Source organism: Carettochelys insculpta, chromosome 30 (assembly GCF_033958435.1).
Source record: "Carettochelys insculpta isolate YL-2023 chromosome 30, ASM3395843v1, whole genome shotgun sequence".
Classification (NCBI taxonomy): Eukaryota; Metazoa; Chordata; order Testudines; family Carettochelyidae; genus Carettochelys; species Carettochelys insculpta.
Window position 1 is genome coordinate 7405302 of NC_134166.1, and position 22587 is coordinate 7427888.

Sequence of the window (22587 nt, forward strand, 5' to 3'; positions counted from 1 at the left end):
CAGTGGACCTAGGTACTGCTTCTCAGAGGGGCACATTACCAATGGCAATAAAAACCCTCTGTTGGCATAGAGTCTATGCCCATGGTACTCAACCCATGGCCTGGTTGCAGGTCAATTAGCACACAGCCTCAGTCCATGTGACCGCCTCAGGGCCAGACAGGTACTACATATCATGTTGAAGCACAATGCATAATGAGCTGCACGTAAGACCGACAGTGATGAATAGGTAGTAACAGAGAGTAAGCCGTGCTAGTCTATACACTATCAAAACAAAAAGCAGTCAAGTAGCACTTTAAAGACTAGCAAAATAGTTTATTAGGTGAGCTTTCGTGGGACAGACCCACTTCTTCAGACCATAGCCAGACCAGAACAGACTCAATATTTAAGACACAGAGAACCAAAAACAGTAAGCAAGGAGGACAAATCAGAAAAAGATAATCAAGGTGAGCAAATCAGAGAGTGGAGGGGTGGGGGGGAAGATCAAGAATTGGTATGGATTGGTAAGAATTGATGAATAGGTAGGAATGCTGGCACAATTTCATAGTTGGGGGTACTGAGAGCCACTGCACCAAACCATAAACCCTGGATATGATGGAAACCACATCAAGGTATGGGATGTTGCAGCACCTCAGACGTACTGCTAGTACTTATGTAAATAGGTTGAGAACCACCGTTTTATGCTGTATTGTTTCATGTGTGGCCAATTCCTGGAACTGTTTTGCAAGCATAGCATACCAGCAAAGGGCTCCTAGCGTAGGCATGGTGCTCAATCTGGTCCATGCTTAAAAATCAGATCATTCTAATTATGTCCCTCAGGCTTCTAAAACATTCTGCACCCTAAGCAATCTAGTTACATTAGGGCTCTCAAACTGAGAGTTAGTACCCCAACCTAGATCAAAATCATGTAATGGCATCATCAAGATTGACACTGGTCTCAGCAAGTGAGAAATCCAAGCCCCATAGCCTAGGGCTAAGGTTACATGCCCCTACCCAGGGCAGAAGCCATTGGACTTCAGCCTTGACCCCTTAATGTGGCGTGGTGGGGCTTAGTCTTCAAGTCCCCCTCCTGGGGTCATATAGTAAATTTTGTTACCAAAAGGGGGTCACAATGCAATGAAATTTGAGAACTGCTGAGTTAGACCAACATAACACCCAGTGCATAAGGCTGCATGGGCTGGCAGAATTCTCCTGGTAGCCTCATAACCACCCCCAAAGGAAGTGGATTAACCACCCAGACTCATGGGGATAGCCCATTCACAGCCCCAGGGAACATGCCAAAACACAGTACTGCCCACCCACAGCCATGCCACACGCGGACGTGCCCTTAGCAGCTGGGTCCCACGCAGCCTCAGCCAGGCTCAGCCAAAGAGTTTGCGAGGCCCAAGACCACACGTGGACCCTGGGGCCAGAGTGCGGCACTCAAGGCCACCCCTTGCTCACTTGGTCCTGGCCAAAAAGAAGCAAGAGCTTGAGCAAGGGCACTGCTCACTGGCCAAGGGCAGTACAGCTTCCCACCCACATGCCTGCCCCAGCGGGGCCTCTGTGGAGTCCCCCTCCTCCAGGGCCTTTGCCCAGCCCAGGGTGAAGCAGGAGCGAGAGAGCTGAGGGGAGCCTAAGCCCCCAGGGTGTGGGGGAAGGGCAATGGCGCTCCCAACTCTTGGAACCGACACCTGGATGAGGGTCTTCCCCCGCTTGCCTGTTCCGACCCCAGCGCTGGCCCCGCCCAGCTCCCAGCCGCGTGCACAATAACCGCCCCTCCGCTCGCTTCTCCAAGGCCCTGCGCTCGCGGACGCCGTTCCCGCCTTTTCTTCTCGCGCGGGGGGCGAGCGCCTGTGTGCAACCGCCTTCCCCTCCCCCAGGCTTCCCTGCGATGCGGGTGCCGTGCGCAAAAGCGTTCCCGACTTTTCCCTTGAAGCCCCAACGGGCTTAGCTCCTCCCCCCCCTCCCCGGTGTGGGCCGTGTGCAACAACCCCTCCCAGTGCCCCCTCTGCCCCCTGCCCTGAGGCGGTGTGCAAAGCCCGCGGCGTTTCTCTCTAGCACCTCGACCCTGTGTGGGACACGTGCAAACACTCTTCATGCCTCTTTTCCCTCAGGATTGCCTCCTTTGGAGCAGCATCCAAAGGCTCTTCTTGCCTTCTTCCATGCGCACTGTCATCGCCTCACCTCATCTTTCCCTCACTCTGTTCCCTCCTGTGGAGCAACCCACGAAGGCTTGTGGTGCCTTTTTCCCCTTGCATGCTGGCCCTCAATGGGGAACACCTAAAAGCTCTTCTCATCTTCTTCCCCTCACACTTGTGTCCTTTGGGGCAACGTGCAAAGGTTCTTGGCGCCTTCTCGCAGTGTTGCCTCCTTTGGGCCAACGTACAAAGACTTTCGCACATTCTTCCCTTCACGTCGTTCCGTCTTCTGGAGCACAAGTGTAGAGGCTCTTTCACCTTCTTCCCCTCACATCTTTGCTCCCTCCCCAGTCTAGGGTCAGGTACAAAGACCTAGGCTACACTGACAAAATTAGATGGCTCAAACTGCATGGCTCCAGGCAGTGAAAAATTGTGCACCCTGTGCTCTTGTGTAAGATTGCCCTGAACTCAGCAGCAAGAGAACCCCATCGATACATACTGGAATTGCCTACAGTATGGCAGTCCGGGGCACTGCTGTGGTGAAGGTAGAGTCAAAACCTCTTTGTTCTTTTTCTGCTCATGCTGTCATCTCTCCGCCATGTCATGCCACACGCAGAGGCTCTTCTTTTTGCCCCATTTTCTCCTGCCTTGCACAACCTGCAAACACTCTTCCAACCTCTGTACTCCTGCCTTTGCCTCCTGCAGCACCCCACAAGCCACGCTCAACAATGCCAAATCTTTTCCGCCACTCTGTTAGCCACTCTAGACTTCACAGGAGCCCACCTGGGGAAGGAAAGTGGGGCTGCAGTTCAAACATGGATTCTGATCCCACTCTTGGGGTCAAGAGTAAAGCACAGAGCCATTGAAATATCCACACTGGTATAGCAGTGTTAGAGCTCATCTTCTGTGTTGCAAACTTAGATCATACTGGACAGTCCATTTCATAGAGGGAAATGCAGCACACGCACAAAAGACATATATAACCCATAGTATGGCAATTTTTGAGGAAAAGTATTAGGAGAGGATTATGTTCCCTGTTACTTTTTTATTGTTCTATATTGCTTTGTCAAAATGGAATAAACTCCCCACCCCCACACTATTTAGCAAACTGCATTATTTAAAAAGAGGAACATCTAAATTAGACTTAAACTAGCCAAATATTAAGCCTTATCTTTAAGGTTTTGCTTTTAGATACTGTATTAAATATATTCAGCTAATCACGCTAATCTATTGAATGTCCTTCACTGTGCTGATTCTATTCTATACAGTGCTGTACATGCACTGATCACAACAAACGAAAGCTTCAGTAGGAAGTAATGCATGCAAAAATCTTACAGTCAGCATATTAAACAAGTTTTGAGAAAACATCTTTGATTGTCATTTAACAATGCATAATTTACAATTGATACAAACATCATGCTGAAAGATTATACCAACTGTTATACCAATACAATTCTGATGGAATCAACATACTAAGACATTAATAACCAAGAAACCCAGGAAGCAGGACAAGGCACTGTAATACCTAATGTAGACTGTGAATGATAATTCATGCAGCTTTCTGTAATACATCACCTTCTGAGATTATAAAATGAGTATTGCCTGTCCTCGGCATTCAAAAATGAGGAGTCATGCCTCCCCTAGCCCCACAAATAATTAGATTGGTTTAAAAATCATGAGATTAAAATATATATGTGGGGTGCTTATTATTTGCTTTCTTGTCTTTGAGGCTGTAGGTTTCACTTGGATCACATTTTCAACCCTTTATCTACAACCATGAGCACTATAAAGTCATTTAAAAAAAATATTAAAAAGAAGGCTGAGATTCTTACAATGATCCAGGAACTTTAAGAAAAAAATCAAATATTGAAATATTTGGGACAAAATTTTGAGATTATTTAATATCAGTTAATCTCCCATTTAGCATTGACTTTAGTGCCATAATACATTTTATCATGTCCAGCATCATGCCCAACACTTTTCAGGTGTATTTTAAGGTTCTTAAAAACCCAAACATTAAAAAAGGATATTTTTAACAAATTGGAAAGCAACAATTTCACTTGTAAAACTTTTGCAAAGCTTGATTACAGAAAGATTCTCAAATTTTCTGAACAATCTGTCTTCGTAGTTATATGGCTTCCATCATTACAAAAATTAGAATACTTATAGAGTGGACCATACCTTAATAAAGAGATTGTCCTGAGGACATATCACCTTTAATTTGTGAACACAGGCACTAGCTCCACTCCTGATTGTGACACTAACAGCAATTGCCTACATAGGAAGGTAATACTAGAAAAGCATCTTCTCCCCTCTTTTTTAAGGAGACAATGAGGAGAATCAGTATCATGTGCCTAGCTGGCTGAAGTAATTGGTGTAGAGTTGCTTACTTCGAAGCTGTACTTTGAAGTAAGCAACTTCAAAGTTATTTTTGTCGGGCTTGTCTACACTAGCTCCCTACTTCGAAGAGAGGATTGTAAGTAGGGTGTTGGGAGAGTATTAATGAAGTGCTATACTGTATATGCAGCACTTCATTAAGCTAATTCTCCCCCGCTGCGACTCTGAAGTGTAAAACTTCGAAGTGCCGGCTCATGTGTAGCCGTGGCTAACCCACTGGTACCTTGAAGTGCCTGGGCAACTTCAAAGTTCCTTTACTCCTCAAAACTATTAGAGAGATGACCTGGAGAAGTCATCTTGGCAGCCAAGCTAAGTATGTGGAATGAAATGTTTCTATTTACAATGGTAAGTTACTTGTCATTTTAAAAAAAAAAGCAGTCCTGTAGCACCTTGAAGATTAACAATATTATTTATTAGGTATGAACTTTCATGGGTAAACCCTACTTCATCAGTGGCATGATCAGCAAACCAGGGACAACCCTATTGGGACTTCTGTGATTCGTCTCATCACAACTTGCTCCACAATAGTTCCAACAAAACCTCTGTCCACAAATCGTGTCTACACATAAAAGCGGATCGATCTGTTGATCCACATTGTTGACAAAATGGCCCCCCTGGAGCAGCTACACAGCTTAAACTGTTAATCTGCTATTTTTAATCCCACAGCAATGTTCCCTCTAATTTTTCCATCCAGATGTGCAGATGTTTCCACCCTTGGGAACTGTGTGCACTCTTGCTAATCTGCTGCGTGGCATTTGAATCTCTCCTGGGTGGCCTCTCAAACACTATTGCAGGGAACACTGGCTTTGAGACGAGGCCACTGTGTTTTTTTTTTTGGTTTTTTTTTTTTGCTGTGTAGATGTACCCTGAGGTCCTCAGATGAAAGTTTCTATAGCAGTGCAAAGGATAATCAGGCCAGTTCTTCAACTGCTGTAAATAATCATAGGTCCTATTATAAGTAACCCTTAGAACACAGACTGCATAGCAAGCAAATGCTAGTGAGGATAAATATATTTCCTTGCAGACTTTAAAGGGTTACATAGAAACTTCCTGCATTTTTGAGTTTGTTTAGTTACCACAAAACAATGATTGAGCAAGTTGGGAAATTCAGAGGAATAACCAATGTTCTTACAATAAAGGACTGAAGAAATGAAAATGAAACCTCTGCATTGGCAATTTCACCATCTGGATTCCTGGCTTGATACAGCACCCCAGTTACCCTTGCTACATCCAGACTCTTGCTCTGCACTTCTATGTTGTCCTCAGTCTTAAGGAAAGAAGTTCCTTGTAGTAGAATTATAGTTGGTCTGGGGATCACGGTACTGGAAAAGGCACTTTTTTTCACCCAGGCTGCTTGCTTGTGAACATAAGAACAGCCATACTGGGTCAGACCAAAGGTCCATTTAGCCCAGTATCCTGTCTGCCGACAGTAGCCAATGCCTGGTGCCCCAGAGGAAGTGAACCGAAGACAATGATCAAGTGATTTGTCTCCTGCCATCCATCTCCCGCCTTCGACAAAAGGCTAGGCACCATACCTTACCCCTTGCTAATAGCCATCTATGGACCTAACCTCCAAATATTTATCAAGCTCTTTTTTAAACTCTGTTAGAGTCCTGGCCTTCACAGCATCCTCTGGTAAGGAGTTCCACAGGTTGACTGTGCGCTGTGTGAATGTGTTTGAATGTTTCGTTTTATTTAGTCTGCTTCTTTCCAGTCTCCCTCTTCCTGTTTTTACTCAATGTAGTGCTAGTGGAAGGTACACAATTACCTGGTTATCTCAGAATACTAATGTTTGCTTTGCAGCTTTTAGGGCATAGGTGATGAGCATGGGTGCATAGAGGGCCAATGCATGCCCCCCATCATCTCCCCCCCACTCACCATGGTTGCTGAACCATTTCCGATGGGCTGTCTCCTCCTCTCCCAGAGCAGTGGGAAGATGTGGTCAGATGAGGTGGTCAGGGGCAGGGGCCGGGGCCATTGCTCCTCCTAGAATCGCTGCATCAGTTCCCTCTCCTTTGGGTTAAAAAGTCTACTCATGTGGATAGGGCAGACACATGTTTATCCATCAGTGTGGTCTCTGCCACTCTACCAAAGGAGTGAGGTGTCTCCCATTATAGACAGGAAAAAGGCAATGCCTTCCTGAACTGCCTCACCTGGCCCCACCCATGCGCCACTGGAATCCCTCAGGCCTCCTCCCACAGCCTGCTGTTGCAGTGCCAGAGGCTCCTCTCCTGAGACAGGCAGGCAGGGGGCTGTGTCATGCTGTCTCTTCTCCCAGTGTTGGGGACCAGTGGTTGCCCAAGTACTGGGGCTGGTGGCATGGTTGCAGGTCAGGTGTCCAGCCAGCTGTGACTGCACCATTCACCAGCTCTCTGGAGCCTGGCGGTCACAGCAGGCTGTGGCTGCACCTCTCCCTGACTCCCCAGAGCAGGCTGTGGCCACGCTGCCCACCAGCTCTTCAGATAGCTGGGGCAGGCTACAGCTATGCTGCCTGCCAGCTCCCTGGAGCTCCTGGGTCAGGGCAGCTGTTTGGCAACTGGGGAAGGTGCTGGAGGAGGGTGGAGAGCAGTGAGGGTGGAAGCCTCAGGGAGGGATTAGAACTAGGGACAGAAAGAGGCAGACCAAGTCCAGGACCTCATGGAGGACAGAGGGTGGAGCATTACCTGGAGAACAATAAGAACAGTGCCTGTGTTTCCCACTCAAATCAGCCTTTGTTCCCACCCAGACTGAGACAGCCTGGTGATATTTAGTCCTTATATAGCACTTGCCATGTTCAAAGCAAAGTAGACAGAAAGTGATTAAGCCTCACAACATCTCTAGGAGGTTTGTAGCGAGTGAACTAAAAATATCCTCCTCCTTGATGAGGCGTGCTGCAATAAGTTCTCATTTCTGCAGCTTGTTTTAGATCCACCAAATACATCGGAGGGGAAACTTTCCCCCTTAGAGACTATACAATGTTTTTACACTAAACAATTAGATTAAAACATGCCTGAGGTTCAGTATCATGTGTAGGGCTAAAATAGAATTCTTTTAAGTAGAACAGCAAGCAACGCTCCAGGCCTTGGAAATTATGTCAAGGCAGACAGGGTCATTGGTAATTTAACAAGGCATGTTTCCCGCTCTCAAAAGTCCATTTTGAAATACAGAGATCTATGTTTGTTGCTGGCATTGCCACAGCAGTTCTGTTCTCATTTTTCACATGATCACCAAAAGCGGAAACACCTAGAATTAGCCTTAAGAAAAACAAAACTTTGTTAAGTATCATGTGATTTTCACATGATCTTGCAGGCTGCTGGGGCTTCAGATGGGTTGCTCTGGAGGTGGAGTTCTTCGATGAATTAAAAGCAAATTTTAAAAGATCTGTGGTAGGTGTGATTTCCTGTTGTCTCACCCTTTGTGGGTGTTGCAAAAACTGTAGTGCCCCCAAGAAGACAGGAGGCAGCCCTAGCTGAGTAGGGGCTGGCACGAGTGATTACCCAGGGCCTTCTGCTTTCCCCCACTCACTAACCAGACTATGATTGTCCACTATCTTTTTGAGCAGACTTTGCAGTTGAAAACTAGGCACCTGATCACCCTAGATTGGCACTGAGACTTTCTGCTGGCCCTCTGCACAGTGTGAATGTTACCCTAAAGGTTCAAATACCAAATAGTACAGTCAGACGCTGCCTAGCAACTGTGGCTGGCCAAGATACACCAGTTACTCACCTGGCCATCCCAGCCTGACATGGGGCAGCCATATGTAGCCAGGAACAGTGGCAGATTTAACCCAGGGCAAACATTAATTGGCTCCTTTTGCTTTGATAGGTGTTGCAAATCTAATGAAATTTACCCATGAGGTGATGTTGCTCGGTTGTTCCACATTTAGCCACTTAACAGGTTTTTTCCCGAGTTTGTTGGGCTTTGTTTTTGCAACAGTCAGCTTGTAATTTTGCTAAAACCCAGCCACAAAGAGAGAAATAACTGAGGCCCAGCTCCCCATTGTCAACCAGATTAGTGGGACAGGCAGGAAAAATCAGCAATCATTTTTCCATCTGGCCCTGCAACATACTGATGGATCCCACATTTTTGCCCACTTGCCACTGATTATTTAAGATCTTGATCTTGTAATCAGAATAATTCAGTTGGATCCCTGTGCCACACAGAACCCTCTTGGCTTTGCAGAGACTGAAGGCTCCATCAACATGGGTCAGATTTTGCATCATCTGGGCGTGAGATTTTGTTTCAGCTGTAATCAGTGTGTCCTTGCCAGGCCCACAGATTGGAGGGGTCAGGGAGGCAACAGGGGCCACTGTACAAGAGCCCAGTGTTCCAAAGGGGCCTGGAGCTCCAGTCCCTGCCACTGCCAAAGTAGCAGTTCTGGGTCCCTTTGAATTGCCACGAGGCAGTGACCCCGCTTCACTGCCCAAAGAATGTCCACGGTTTGCTTGATCTCCCAGGTTGTTAATGGCTGCATTGTGACCTGCACTGTGCAAAATTGATACAAGTGGCTAGGGAGGTGCTCCACCACTCTAAGCTGTTGTGAAAAGTGGGGAGTCCAGTGCAGTGATACGAGTGGCACTAAGTACTGACCATTCCACTGTCGGCCCCAAACCCTTCCAAGGCTGCACAACTGGGCACCCCTCCCCCAAAAGTCCCAGGGCTGTGGTAGCTGTTGGTCTTAACTGGGCTTTTCTATTTTGTCACTCGTCAGGTATCCCCGACCTGGCCCCACTGAACAGACTGAACCTAAACTTTTCAGAGATGAATTTATTTTTGCCTTTGAACCTGTATCCTACAATGATTTCCTCTACAGGTGTCTGCAAATCACATTCCAATGTAGGGCAAAGCAGGTCAGATCCAGAAGCTGGACTCCCCCATGGCCTGTGGAGTAGAGCAGGGCAGCAGATGTGAGTCCCACAGCTAGCATGACTGCCTTACAGACCTTGCACTTGGGACTGGAGGTGAGGACTCCATGTTCACCCTTTCCCTGCACACTTGCTCATTCAATCACTAGCCCCATACCTGCAGCTAGATTTACAACCTTTGGGGCTGGGTCCCTGCACCTGTGCACCACATGTGGTCATTTATACCTAGGATGAAACCTGCTACCTTTCTGACTCAGCAACATCGTACACCTAATTTGCCCAGGTGTAAATGGCTGTGCAGTGGAAGAGAGAATCAGGCTTTTCGTCTCTGTGTCCTTGGTCTGAGGGCTGCTGGTAGCAAAGGCAGATCTTGCTCTTTAGGTCACATTCTATAACAGCAGCAGCACTTGGTTCTGTGGCTGGCCTTCTCTGTGCCACAAGGTGACCTCAGGTAATTTCTGACGACTGGTGTGCTAACATCTTTGCATAAAACTTACGCGAGTGGCACTATAAAATAGCAACCCAATTTTGTAAAGCCATGGAAAACGTGTTTCCCCTGCCTCACTGCCCAAAGAATGTCCACAGTTAGCTTGATCTTCCAGGTTGTGAATGGCTGCGTTGTGACCTGCACTGTGGAAAATCGATAAATGGCTAGGGAGGTGCTACGTAAGCTACTTAGCTTCTCCTCAGGGGTGGCTTCAGCAAATATCCTGGTCCACCAACGGCTGTATCTACATGACACAGCCTTCGCTCCATTACTTTTTGAGACAGCAGCAGTAATGATACTTGACACTCAAATAGCACCTTTACCTGTGCCAAGCAAGGTACAGATCAGGAGTCAGCAACCTTTCTGAGGTGGAGTGCTGGAATTTGACCTCTATGTACAATCCAAGTGCTGGTGATACTTTTTGAAGTCACTAATAGTCCTACTTAAAACAACTTCAGTAATAAATGAATTAAGGTGCAGAGCTTTACTGTTTAGGTGGTAGCTGGTAGTATTAGCTGGTCTTTTGTTAATCCACAGACAGCATGGCTTTGACCAAGCTCCCAGGTGTATGGGGAGGTAGGGGCAGGGCTGAGCTCCCAGCTTGTGTGCCAATGAAGATCAGCTTGCATGCCACTCTTGGCACCCATGCTGGGGGTTGCTGACCCCGGTATAGACATTAATCAATCAAACATACCATTTGGGGATAGGGAGAAACAGCTAAAAGTGCCCAAATTCTGGACTAGACTAACCGATCAAGGTCATCATTTCTGCTGCTTATCTCAGATCCACCGCCTGGGTCTGATGGCAGGATTTTGCCATACAGTTTGCAAATAGAGCAGTTAGATTACAGCAAGGCACTTTAGCACATTAACGCATCCCATCTTAAGAGTGCATTGTGAAGTGGAGTGTCCATCTATATTTGTGGATAACAACCGTAGCTGGCAATCCCACAGTGATTTCCATTGTTCCGGGACATTCGAATGTAACCTTGGTCTCCAAAATATTTCCCCCAGCTGTTGGAAGGGGAAACAACACAGAATTAAACATGAAAAGCATAAAACACCTATCTTTATAGGTTGGGTTCCCCTTCCAAATTTACTCATGTGTTTCAGGATGTGTAATACGTTACAGTCCAATTCACCTCACACAGACACACAAACAGCTCTACACAACTTACTCACACCCCATATGCATCAAAGGAGGATGGTATTCTATAGATAAATATGGCTCAATGATGGATTTCCCTTTACCTGTTTTTCACTAGCCAAAAGTCCTTCCCATCCAGGGTGCCATAGCCAATAGCTAAAACCCCATGATTCACTTCTTGTGTGCAACGTGGGTCATCATAGACTCCTGGAAGGAAAAAATGTACTATCACATGGAAGGAAAGAAAGCCAGCAGGGGCATCACATGGTACTCACATGGTACCAATATGCTGCTAAACTGGTTCCATACCAGGGGTGGGGGTAACAACAATTGGTCACTCTTTTTCCCAATAGATCACAAAGCAGATAAGTCTCATCTCCATTGTGCAGATGGAGACACTGAGGCACAGGGAGGGAAGTGACTTGTCCTGCAAATAGAACCCAGCTCTCCTAAGCCCTAGTCCAGCACACTGTCTAATGGAATCTTTAGTACCCATGGCCTGTTCAATTTTGGACAGGCTCCAGCACCCCATCATGCCTTGAGCTATTTCAATACCCCTACTCCCATAAACACCAGGGGGAATCTTTCTCCTACTACAGTTCCTTTAAAGTTCCTGTAAAAGCCCCAAATCCAGAATTTTACCACCACAGGAACTAGTAAGACAGCCACAAGCTTTCTTAGGATGCCTACTTCTAAAAGTCCTGGCATGCCAGCCAGGGTTAGGTTCTCCAGCAATTCTGTGTGGCCCTTGGGAGCTTGCCATAATTTATACAACATCCAAGACTGCCTAATTTACCCCATGAATTATCTCAGCCCCAGAACTGGGCTGAAAGGCCATTTTAGAGCTGTCCTGGGCTGACTTTGATGCAGCACAAAATTACTGCTAAAATATCACATTGGGCTTGGGATACAACCTAGTCAAAACTAATCAAATAAGCACAGGTTAATGTAAGCCATACCCATTACTCAGTGGAGTATTCTGTCCCCTCTAGTGACTGGGCCACAGAGAGGTTGATGAGCCTGCCAGAGTCTTGACTAAAAGTGGTTGGGTCTTTAAGCTCCAGCGGGAAACGCTCATGCGATAAGCTCCAAAAGTCTCATTCCCTTCTGCCCACCCAGGTACACTAGCAATAGGTCAACACAAGTAAAGAGTCCACATTTTACTCCTGGAAGAATTCTGCACCACCGTGCGTGTACAGAACTTACGTCATCCACTGAATTGTTTGCTTTCCCGCAGAAAAATGACTGATGTGGAAGCAAAGGGAAACCACAAAAGCAGTCAAGTGACCCTTCCTCAGTTGTTTTGGGTGCCCAGGGTAGCCAGCAGAGGGAGAAACAGAGTAAAAAGACAGTCCCTGCCCCAGTGAGCTTCCAGTCAAAAAGCATGTCCATACTGCACACTCCATATGGCAGCATGGAAACTATAAACACTACATACACATCCTGCACCGGTGTAAACGGGTTTGGAGTGAAAATACACCTGCACCATTACGGTATATGCCCTACACACCCGTCTATATTGCTATTTTTAGCAGAGTTATGTGCTGTTAAACTACCTCCCTGTATCTGTGGCCTTCCCTGCTCCCAAGAAAAACTCCAGCAGCAGGAACTAGCAGGGAAATACTCCGATAGCTCCCACTGCCTCTATTCCCTCAAGCCTTCCACTACCATGCACAATGATACAGCATGCTGCGGACACAGCCTGCTTCCCATTGCTATACCAACCCTAGATGCCACCACCAGTAGCATGCAGCACAGACATATCCTACATAAGACAAGAGACATATATCTTACATATAAGACAAGAAATGCTTCTAGCAGTAGTAGGTTTTTATCCTCTTAGTACCTGCTAGAAGGGGACATATAATACACATTGAATCAAGCACAAGGATCGATTCCATGGGTGCTCTGAGGCTGGAGCACCAATGACAATCAATCATGGATGCTCAGCACCCACTAGTCATAGCTGATGGGCTGCACAGCAAATCAGCTGTTTGCAAGCTAAGGAAGTTGCTTGAAGGAGAGCAGAAAGCAATGATCCAAGTGGTGGCCTCTGGGTTGGAGCAGGGGTGGGAAGAGGATGTGCAGGGATAGGGCCTTAGAAGAGAAGGAAGAGGCGGAGTGAGGATGAAGCCTTAGGGGAAGTGGTGGAGTAGAGGGCCGGTCAGGGTCTCCGCGTGGAGCAACAGTGTAGCATCTCAGGAGAAAAATAAAAGCCTCAGCACATATGAACCAAAGGGTGTCACATGATGGTGTTACTCACAAAGAGCAAAACATGTACAGTAATTTCAGCTACCTGCGGCTTTTATTTTATAATTACAGGAATTTATTGAGGGACAAAGATTACAGGGAAAAAAATAAGAAAACAAAAGCCCCATCTCCACAAGAAGAGCACTATGTGTGCGCCTCCTCGGTAACATGCTGCAGAACAAACAGCTACTTCCTCCACAGTCCTCTTTCAATTTAAAGAGACAATGCACAGAAAACAGAGACACCACTGCTTCAAACTACACACAGCACCGGGGGGTGAGGTGTTGTAGGTTAGAGAACGTACCTGATCTGTACAGGAAAAATGTCGGCTGTTTTGCATCTATAGCAACGGAAACAGGTCCAATATTGGCTATAGCATCCTTCAGAGCTGCTTCGTCGGCATATGGAAGCTCAACGTACTTGGAGCAGGTGGCGGCTCGTGTGGTAGAGTTATAGTGGCACGTTCCATTCTGGCAGTGGCAAATAGCAGGTGAAGCAGAGGGGTGTAGAGAGGGCAGAGTCTTGGGCCGAAGGGATGGGGCTCACCTTCCCCAGCTGGGCCTTCATCCAACCCCACGACCACAGCCTACTGCCCATCCCAGACCCCTCTCCAGTACTTAAACTCCTCATTTCTATCCCACTCCCCTTGAGCGTGCACCCACAGCCAGAGCTCTCACCCCCTTTCCTGCACCCCAATGCTCTGCCCAGCCAGGAACCCCTCCTGCACCTCAAACCACCATCCACAGCTCCACCCAGAGCCTAGAGCCCCAGCCTCAGCCCCCATTTGCCTCTTGCACCCCAATGCCCTTGCCCCAGCTCGGCAAAAGTGAGTGACGGTGGGAAAGAGCAATCAATGGGAAGAGGGGAATGGAGCAAGAAGGGGATGGGGCCACAGAGGGCGTGGGGCCTCCTGGCCCAGCCACTTCAGGAAGAATCTGTCACCGCTGTCTTGAGTGCTTTCTAACCAGAGTCAGGATGATTTGTGTGTGGACAGAAGAGGATCAAACCTGAGTCAGAACCTGGCCTTAGTGTGCAGTATAAACAGATCCTCTATGTCAGGGCCAGGCAAAATAAGGCCTGCAGGCCAGATCTCACCTGACAATTCCCTAGATCCAGCCCGCAAGCACCTCAGACAGCTCCCTGCCTTCCCTGCCCTCACTGGGTACTCACAAAAGCCAGCTGCCGGGCTCAGAGAATGCCAGAGCTTGCAGGGAGGGTGGCTTTTCACCATGCCCCCTGCTTCCTTCAAATCTTGCAGCTCCCATTGGCTGGTTTCCAGCCAACAGGAGCTGTCTGATCGCAGGACAGGCAGCATGTGAAGTACCTCCCCTCTCTTCCCAGGCTCACAGCACTCAGTTCAGAGCAGTGCATATGTCCCTTGCAGCTGCTCTTAGTATGTATAGGGCCATGAAGGCAGGGAGCCTGGGTAAGGAACCTGCTGGGCTCCTTCCGGCAAGACCCTGCCTCTGGAACCCCAGTCCCGCCTGCCTGCCCAGTCCTCTGCCCCCCTTTTGCCCCCAAACCACATAATCCAAACCCCTGCTCCTACACCCATACCCCTTCTGAGACCCTGCACGCCCTCTTACATCCCTCCTCCAGGTCACAACTCCCTTCTAGACCTTGCACCCTAATCTCCTGCCCCGGTCACAACCCAAATCCCTGCACCCCTCATGCACTCTTGCCCCAGATCTCTCTCTCCCTCTCTCTCTCTCTCTCTCTCTCTCACACACACACACACACAGAGCCCTGCACACCCTCCTAAACCCCCCTCCTCCAGGTTAGAATCCTCTCCTAGATGTGTACCCCAATCCCCTGCCCCATGCCACAACCCCCTCCTTCACCCAAATTCCATCACAGATCTCACATCCGCCTCCTGCACCTCAGTCTCCCACCCCCAGCTCCCTTCTGGGCCCACGTCCACCCCATATCCTGCACCTCCTCTATTAATATCATGCAAGAGTGCAGCCCACGACCACATACCAAATTCTTGAGTGCCCCCCATCACAAATGTGCAGGGACGTTCCTACCAACGCTGGTACCCTATGCAGACGAGTACCATCCCCCCACCACATCCCCCAGGGGAAAACAGCCACTTCTCTTGGGGCGGGGGGTCACTCCCTTCACAGGGAGTGCAAGAGCAGAAGCTATAGAGGCAGAAAAAGGGCAAGCGGTGCAGGGAAGGCTCACTTCTGACAGCTCAGGGCAGCAGGCACGTGGCAGCGAGCAGTGCAAGCATGGGCCGGGGTCTCAGGAGGAGCAGAAGATGGCCAAACAGCCAGCTGGAGAGAAGCAGCACTTTTATGGCCTGCTGCCTTCTATGCAGCCAGCCACTGCTCCTCCTCATTCCTTGAGCTGTGCACACCCCACAATGTGTGGGAGGTTGTCAGCTGGGGGATGTGCCTGGGAGCCACTGGATTTTGTGATACCCTGTGCAGCTGTGCACTGTGTGTGTCAGTAGGGATGACCCTGTCTGTTTGTTTGATTTAAACTTTGACACCCACCTGAGCTGTGTACGGATAGGAAGCATCTGAATCAATGCCATCATTATCGATGATGTACTGGAAAGCATCAGTCATCAACCCCCCCCCGCAGCCGTGGTTCCCATACATAGTGGAACAGTCGACTAGGTTCTGTGCGCTGAGAGACACCAGGTTTCCGGTTTTCAGTTTCACCTGGGCTTCTAGGGCACCGACAGCACTGAAAGCCCAGCAGGAACCACAGGCCCCCTGGAAAAGCCAGACAGATGTGCTCAGCTGCTGCTAATGGGCACCCATGGAGTTAGGGACCAGACTGAACCTCCCACCTGATTTTTCACATCAGTAACACATCCTTTCTCTCTCCAGTCCATGGAGTCAGGCACACTATGCCCAGGGTGTGTCCTGTAGATGGAATTCCGGTCAAGTTGGTGGGGAATTTTCACTCCAGTTAACAAAGCTGCTACTTCCTCACCGGTCTAGTTAAAAAAACACAAACACACCCTGTCAGACTGATGCCCTGTGACTGTTCAGGCTGACCCCAAACACTGGGGAAGTTCAAATACAAACTCTGTGGCACAGGTTCACAACACTTGTTCCCGGATATGGTGTTTTCCTTTCTTCAGAGGATAATATGAGCATGCCTGAATGCTGGGGATCAGCCTGGCTGATGCAATGGTCCATTGTGTATGTAGCTGTTTGCCTGGAACTCTGGATGTCATGATTCTTTTGGGTACTAATCTTCCTACTACAGAACATTGGCGGGGATAGAACCCAGGACTAGGGCTGCAAGAAAACTTCCAGGCAGCACTAATTTTTTTCCTTTTTTGGTTGAAAAGTGCATATTTGGGTCAACTGAAACATTGTGTGAATTCACCTCAAATTTGCCAGATTGTTACAGCCAGATTTTTTTTTCCAAAACTAGTCAAAATGTTTTGATTCCAAGTGATTTTTCTGTTCAAAATTTACTTCCATTTTATTTTATTTTTGTAAAAAAGATGAAATAGCCTAGAAAATGGAACAAAATGTGTTGTCCAATCCTAAATGAATTGTTTCTGTCTTTTCCATTTCATCCACCTGAAACTAACTTTAGATTGATCTTTCAGCCACCAAACAAATAAAATCTCTGCTTCATTTTATTAAGAGTGTCTTAATGTCTGATGTTATCTTTAAAGCACCAACCTGGGGAGCAGGCTTTGAAACTGAAAGAAAAATTTAAGCTTAAAAAACAAAACTCTCTCTCTCATACACCTGCGGGCAACCGCAGGAAAAAAAAAATACACTTAAAAGGTACAAATTCCAGAGGCACAGAAAAAGAGCTCTCAGACTTGGATTTTCAAAAAAGTGGCAGGATTTTTTAGCCACCCACAATTTGAGGATTCTGATGAGGCTGGCAGAACAAGCCCTGCAATTTCAGTTAAAGGAGCAACTTCCTTAACCAGCAACAGCCTAGTAACCAGGCTGTGTGTTACTCCACATCTGACATTCCTCACGAGCGTAAAGGAAAGTGACAGACAATAAAGTAAATGTGGGAGCAGGATTTCTACACTTTTGGCCTCACACGTACCTATATGCAAGGTCATACAGCTTGGAGGATACCATGTGGTACAGGAACAAATTGGAGGGGGAGGGGTTCATGTCTGCTGGAGGCTAGTCGGGGTGGGGGAGTACCTGCACTTGGAAAAATGAGGACTACCCACCCTGGTAGCGTATTTCATGCGCAGACCACTCTCAGAGAGGTGCTGGGACAGGTTGCCACTGGAGGATACATAGGGATGCTGTGGTTTCTGAGGCTTCTACTGGCATTTTATTCATTGCTTACTGCGTCTCGATTCAGTGACATTCTCTGGGCATGGCACCCCATGGGAAATACTGCACAGATAACTGCAAGACGCTCAGTCTCTTGGTCCGCAGCGACAGTTTTTAAACTTACCATGTCAGCCAAGTGGTTCATGCCTAGTTCATAGGAATGCAGCCCCAGTGAGTGCTCGAAGTTATGCAGCATAACGAGCTTGAGGTTCTTTTCCCAGGTCACACGCCGTGCCCCTTCCTCTTTCTGGAACCAAAGCACAGCCTATTATATGCCATAGCCCAGAAGAAGCCATCTGCAGTGTAAATGGGATGTAGTTTAACTTCCACTGCACTTTTTCATCCTCCACAAACAAAGAATTGCAAAAATATTGCCTAGATCCTGCAACACTCCCTCATGCAAAACTTCCTTGGGAAATCTAGGCAAGTCTTTACAAGGTAAGCTTGGCAAGATTGAGTCCTTCCCCACTCCCAAAATGCAGCTAGTTCTAGAATGGTGTGCAGCAGCTTTTTAACAGCACACAGCAACAGGGCTGGGGAATGACTGGCTAAGCAGCAGTTCTGAAGGTAAGAGTAGAGGAGTAGCTGGATATGGATATATTACTAAGAAGGCTAATGACATACTGGGCTGCATTGGAAGGCACATTGCCAGCATATCGAGAGAAGTGATTATTTCTCTCTGTTTAGCACTGATGAGGTCATATGTGGAATAGTGTATCCAGTTTTGGGCTCCCCACTATAGAACGGATGTGGACAAATAGGAGAGAGTCCAGTAGAGGGCAATGGTTAAGGGGCTGGGGCACATGACTTATGAGGAGATGCTGATGGATTTGGGCTTATTTAGTCTACAGAAGAGAAGAGTGAGGGGGAATTCGGTAGCAGCCTTCAACTACCTGAAGTGGGGTTCCAAAGAGGATGGAGCCAGGCTGTTCTCAGGGGTGGCAGATGACAGAATAGTCTCAAGTTGCAGTGGGAGAGATCTAAACTGAATATTAGGAAAAAACTTTCACTAGAAGGATGGTGAAGCACTGGAATGGATTACCTAGAGAGGTGGTAGAGTCTCCATCCTTAGAGGTTTTTAAGGCCAGACTTGATAGGATAGGATTCATCCTGATTTGTGCAGGGGGTTGGACTAGATGACCTCCTGAGGTCTCTTCCAGATGAACTCTATGATTCTATGAGCACTAAACAACTGGTGAAGGAGCGAAGAATCACACTCCAAATTTAGCTACGACAGATCAGAAAAGGGATCTTGGAGTTATAGTGGATAGTTCTCTGAAGACATCCACGCAGTGTGCGGCGGCAGTTAGTAAAGCAAATAGGATGTTAGGAATGATTAAAAAAGGGATCGATAATAAGACAAAAGATATCATACTTCCCCTATATAAAACTATGGTACGCCCACATCTTGAGTACTGCGTGCAGATGTGGTCTCCTCACCTCAAAAAAGATATATTGGCATTAGAAAAGGTTCAGAAAAGGGCGACTAAGATGATTAGGGGCTTGGAACGGGTCCCATATGGGGAGAGGCTAGAGAGACTGGGACTTTTCAGTTTGGAAAAGAGGCAATTGAGGGGCGATATGATAGAGGAATATAAAATCATGAATGGTGTGGAGAAAGTGAATATAGAAAAATTATTTACCTTTTCCCATAATACAAGAACTAGGGGACACCAAATGAAATTGATGGGTAGTAGGTTCAAAACTAATAAAAGGAAATTTTTCTTCACACAGCGCACAGTCAACCTGTGGAACTCCTTGCCCAAGGAGGCTGTGAAGGCCAGGACTCTATTAGGGTTTAAAAAAGAGCTTGATAAATTTTTGCAGGTTAGGTCCATAAATGGCTATTAGCCAGGGATAAAGTATGGTGCCCTGGCCTTCAGAACAAGGGCAGGAGATGGATGGCAGGAGATAAATCACTTGATCATTGTCTTCTGTTCTCCTTCTCTGGGGCACCTGGCATTGGCCACCGTCGGCAGATGGGATGCTGGGCTGGATGGACCTTTGGTCTGACCCAGTATGGCCATTCTTATGTTCTTACTCAGTGGTGTTTACAGTTGCCATTGGCCCGGGTGCAAGGGGGTGGCTCTCTGCCCCAGAAGGAGAAGAGCCAAGAACAAGGGCAGGACTTAAGGCAGTTGGCTCTGTCTCCTCCTCCCCCACTTGCTCAAATTCACGCTCAGAGTGATTGCACCGTGCAATGCAGCTTTTCAAAGCGGCCCAGCAGTGGTAGCGGACAGAGCTCAAGGCACCTTTGAAATGCCACGCCCTGGGTCAACTGCCACCTTTGCTCCCCCATCCAAAAGCCTGATCACACAGTATCCATTTAAATCATCAGTGGGAATTGTTGGAAGACAGAATGTAACCAGCACAGAGATAACACTTTCTAATTTAGGATGTAAGTGCTGTGGAATTACCTAATAACTCCAAGCAGATGGGGCATTCAGCTCAGAGAAAGTAGTAAGGCCTGGAACATACAATTAGGATGTAACACATCAAGAACTAAACATTCACAATACAGCTGACATCTGTGCAAATTACTCATTTTTCAGTTTGGCAGAGAAATGTATGAATAATCCATTAAATATTTTTATTTGGATCAAATATTTCATTTCATTTGGGGCTTTTAAAAACTCCTTGTTTTAAAAATAGAACTGAAGGAAAGTCCAACAAAAATGGCTTCCCAAAATGAAAAGTCCAAACAATTAATTTATTAAAGCCTGACAAGAACTAGTTCCATCATTCCACCATTTTTTAAAATTTGACCCAAACCATTTACGAAAATCGAGCCAAATTCCCCAATTCCTTCTTTCAACCCGAATCTGCAAGTTTTGGCTCCAAAATTGAATTGTGTAAAAAAAAAAGACATGTGACTACAACATACCCCCAACAAAACACACTTTGAAAAATAAGGTATACCCTGGCATGCTTTAGGCAAGATTAAGGGACTATATAGAGCCCCAATGCTCATTACATCTGAACATAGCAAGATCTTTGCAATGGAAAATGGTGGGAGGCAGGGTTCTCACTGACAGCTGGCCTAGGGCCAGGAGGCTAAGACCTTGGATATCAGCTGGCCTGAGGGGAGATAGAGGTGGCAATCCTTCTCCCCCACCACCACACCAGGCTCACTTTAAACCCACAGCTACCCAGACCCTACCTGGTGGCTGTACTGCTTGCCATAGGATTTCTTCCATAGCTCCCAGTGGAAATCCAGCATCGGATCTGTTTGTAGATGTGCAGCAGCACCAGCAGCAAGAGAAGCCAAGAAGATACAAGCCCAAAGCTTCATTCTGCTAAGCTAAGGAAAGAGGAGAGCGCACTGGCTGTTGGAACAAAGTCTGGACACCATGTATGAAGTAAACAGGAGGGTTTATTACACACACAACTCTGGTGGAGTGTTACTTCACTTGTAGGCTAGTGTACACTGCCAAACACCAGGTTACAATTGATTATATAGAATGTTGATGCATGGAGATTGAAGCAACAGGGGATGGTGGAGGAGAGAAACCCCAGAACCCCTGGCTAGAAGCTAATAACAAGGGAAATTAGCACAATTAGCTGATAATCTAAGAAGCTTACAATAGTGCTTTCCACTAATACCTTACAGAGACAACAAGAAGTCCTGTGGCACCTTATAGACTAACAGATAATTTGGAACATAAGCTTTTGTGGGCAAAGACCCACTTTGTCAGATGCATGAGTGGGTGGGTTTCAGAGAAGGGTTTAAAGAGGGAGTCTCAGTCAAGGGGAGGGCCAGAGATGACAAGAAAGGTCTTACAGAAAGTTCTTTGAACAAAGCAAACATTAAGTGACAATAATGTGTAAAGTGATGTCGGCATCACAATGTTATCCTCACACGGATATGACCATTCTTGTTACATCTAAAGAATCAAAACACAGAAGGTTATCAAGCATTTATTCCTGCCTCTCCCCAGCTCCCACCCCCGACATCCTAAGGCTCTCTTCCTGGAATGTGATTGCCAGTGTGACTATCTCTGTCTTTGTTCAGATGGGATGGCCTTCCAGGTGGGCTCAGGCCTAGCTTCCAGACTCAAATTTAGAACAGTGGTTCTTAGTAGAATATCATGGCTTGTCTAGGAATTTTACCCTACATTGGTAAAGGATAATATCTATGTGGTTAATTCAAGTGTCCCAATTTCCGCTCCTCGGTGATAGTGCAAAAGATCAGACGCTGACTGTCTGAGATTCCTCCTCTCTCTGCCGTGAGCAAAGTTCAAAGCTTATATTTTCAATGGCGCCCAAGTGATTTTCAAGGGAACAAGGCACCCAAATCCCGCTTACTTTCCCAAACTCTCCTAGGTTCCTTTGAAGACTACAACCTAGATAGGGACATGGAGGGTGTATGGGGTTAGAAAGACTGAGTAAGACAGAGAGGATACATGAGACTAGATGGAGGGGCTGTATGTAAGAGGTGCATATGAGTCTAGAAAGACAAGATTGATACACAAGGGCGTTGGCCAAAGAAAACTCTTTAGAAGCAAAATAAAAAAGGACGTGATTTAACTTCCTCAAAACATGTTCCACACATGACAAAGAGATTTAAAGCACAAAGGGGAAAAAGCAAAAAGTCAAACCTACCTGACAGGGCTTCGCCTGGTGGAGATTTCTAGGGAAGAATCCTGAGCTGATCAGCAGGCAGCAAGAATTCCCCAAATTCCCCCACCAAGGAGGGCAACTCCTGAGTGAGCCCCAACAACTGTCCTGCTCTGACTACAGGAAAGACTTTGGTTTGCCCTGCCAAGCTTGTCACATGGGACCGTGAATGAGGAAGTGGCAGAATCTCCGGTTTCACTTTTGCTGCTTAATGTGCAAAAGTTGTTCCTAGTCTCCAACCTACATCTCTGTTGTTGCAGAGTAAACCCACTACTTCTTGTCCATCCCTCAGTGAATATGGAGAACAACTGAGCACAGACCTCTTGCTAACAGCTCTTAGTTTTTTTGGGTCTCATTTTTTTATTTCTTTGTCAGATTTCCCCCAAGCCCAGTCTCGTTTTGTCCAAACTAAACAGTTTTATGAAACTTTCCTTGTACATCAGGTT

The 22587-nt window shown here is 46.9% G+C and overlaps 1 protein-coding gene across 3 annotated transcripts; it reads right to left on the reverse strand.

Annotated features, from left to right (window-relative positions):
- Positions 1-9242: 9242 nt before the first annotated feature.
- Positions 9243-22263, reverse strand: LOC142003786 (cathepsin S-like). 3 transcript variants are annotated; one of them, XM_074981057.1, is made up of 8 exons: positions 22127-22263; positions 20685-20825; positions 17649-17771; positions 16045-16194; positions 15743-15967; positions 13546-13711; positions 11096-11198; positions 9243-10858 (listed from the first exon to the last, which is right to left on the reverse strand). In XM_074981057.1, the coding sequence occupies exons 2-8, from the start codon at positions 20814-20816 to the stop codon at positions 10759-10761; spliced, it is 999 nt and encodes a 332-aa protein (XP_074837158.1). In that variant the 5' UTR covers positions 20817-20825; positions 22127-22263; the 3' UTR covers positions 9243-10758. The 3 variants fall into 3 exon arrangements, with proteins under 3 accessions (XP_074837158.1, XP_074837159.1, XP_074837160.1); XM_074981058.1 differs by lacking the exon at positions 22127-22263 and adding an exon at positions 19942-19991 and having other exon boundaries at positions 20685-20801; XM_074981059.1 differs by lacking the exon at positions 15743-15967.
- Positions 22264-22587: the final 324 nt, after the last annotated feature.

Bases quoted from the DNA above. Each gene is read 5' to 3' on its own strand.
- LOC142003786 (XM_074981057.1), bottom strand. From the start codon at position 20,816: ATGAAGCTTTGGGCTTGTATCTTCTTGGCTTCTCTTGCTGCTGGTGCT. The intron at 17,772-20,684 runs GTAGGGTCTGGG...CTTTGGTTCCAG, and splicing joins GCAAGCAGTACAGCCACCAG to AAAGAGGAAGGGGCACGGCG. The intron at 16,195-17,648 runs GTAAGTTTAAAA...TTTTTTAACTAG, and splicing joins TGAACCACTTGGCTGACATG to ACCGGTGAGGAAGTAGCAGC.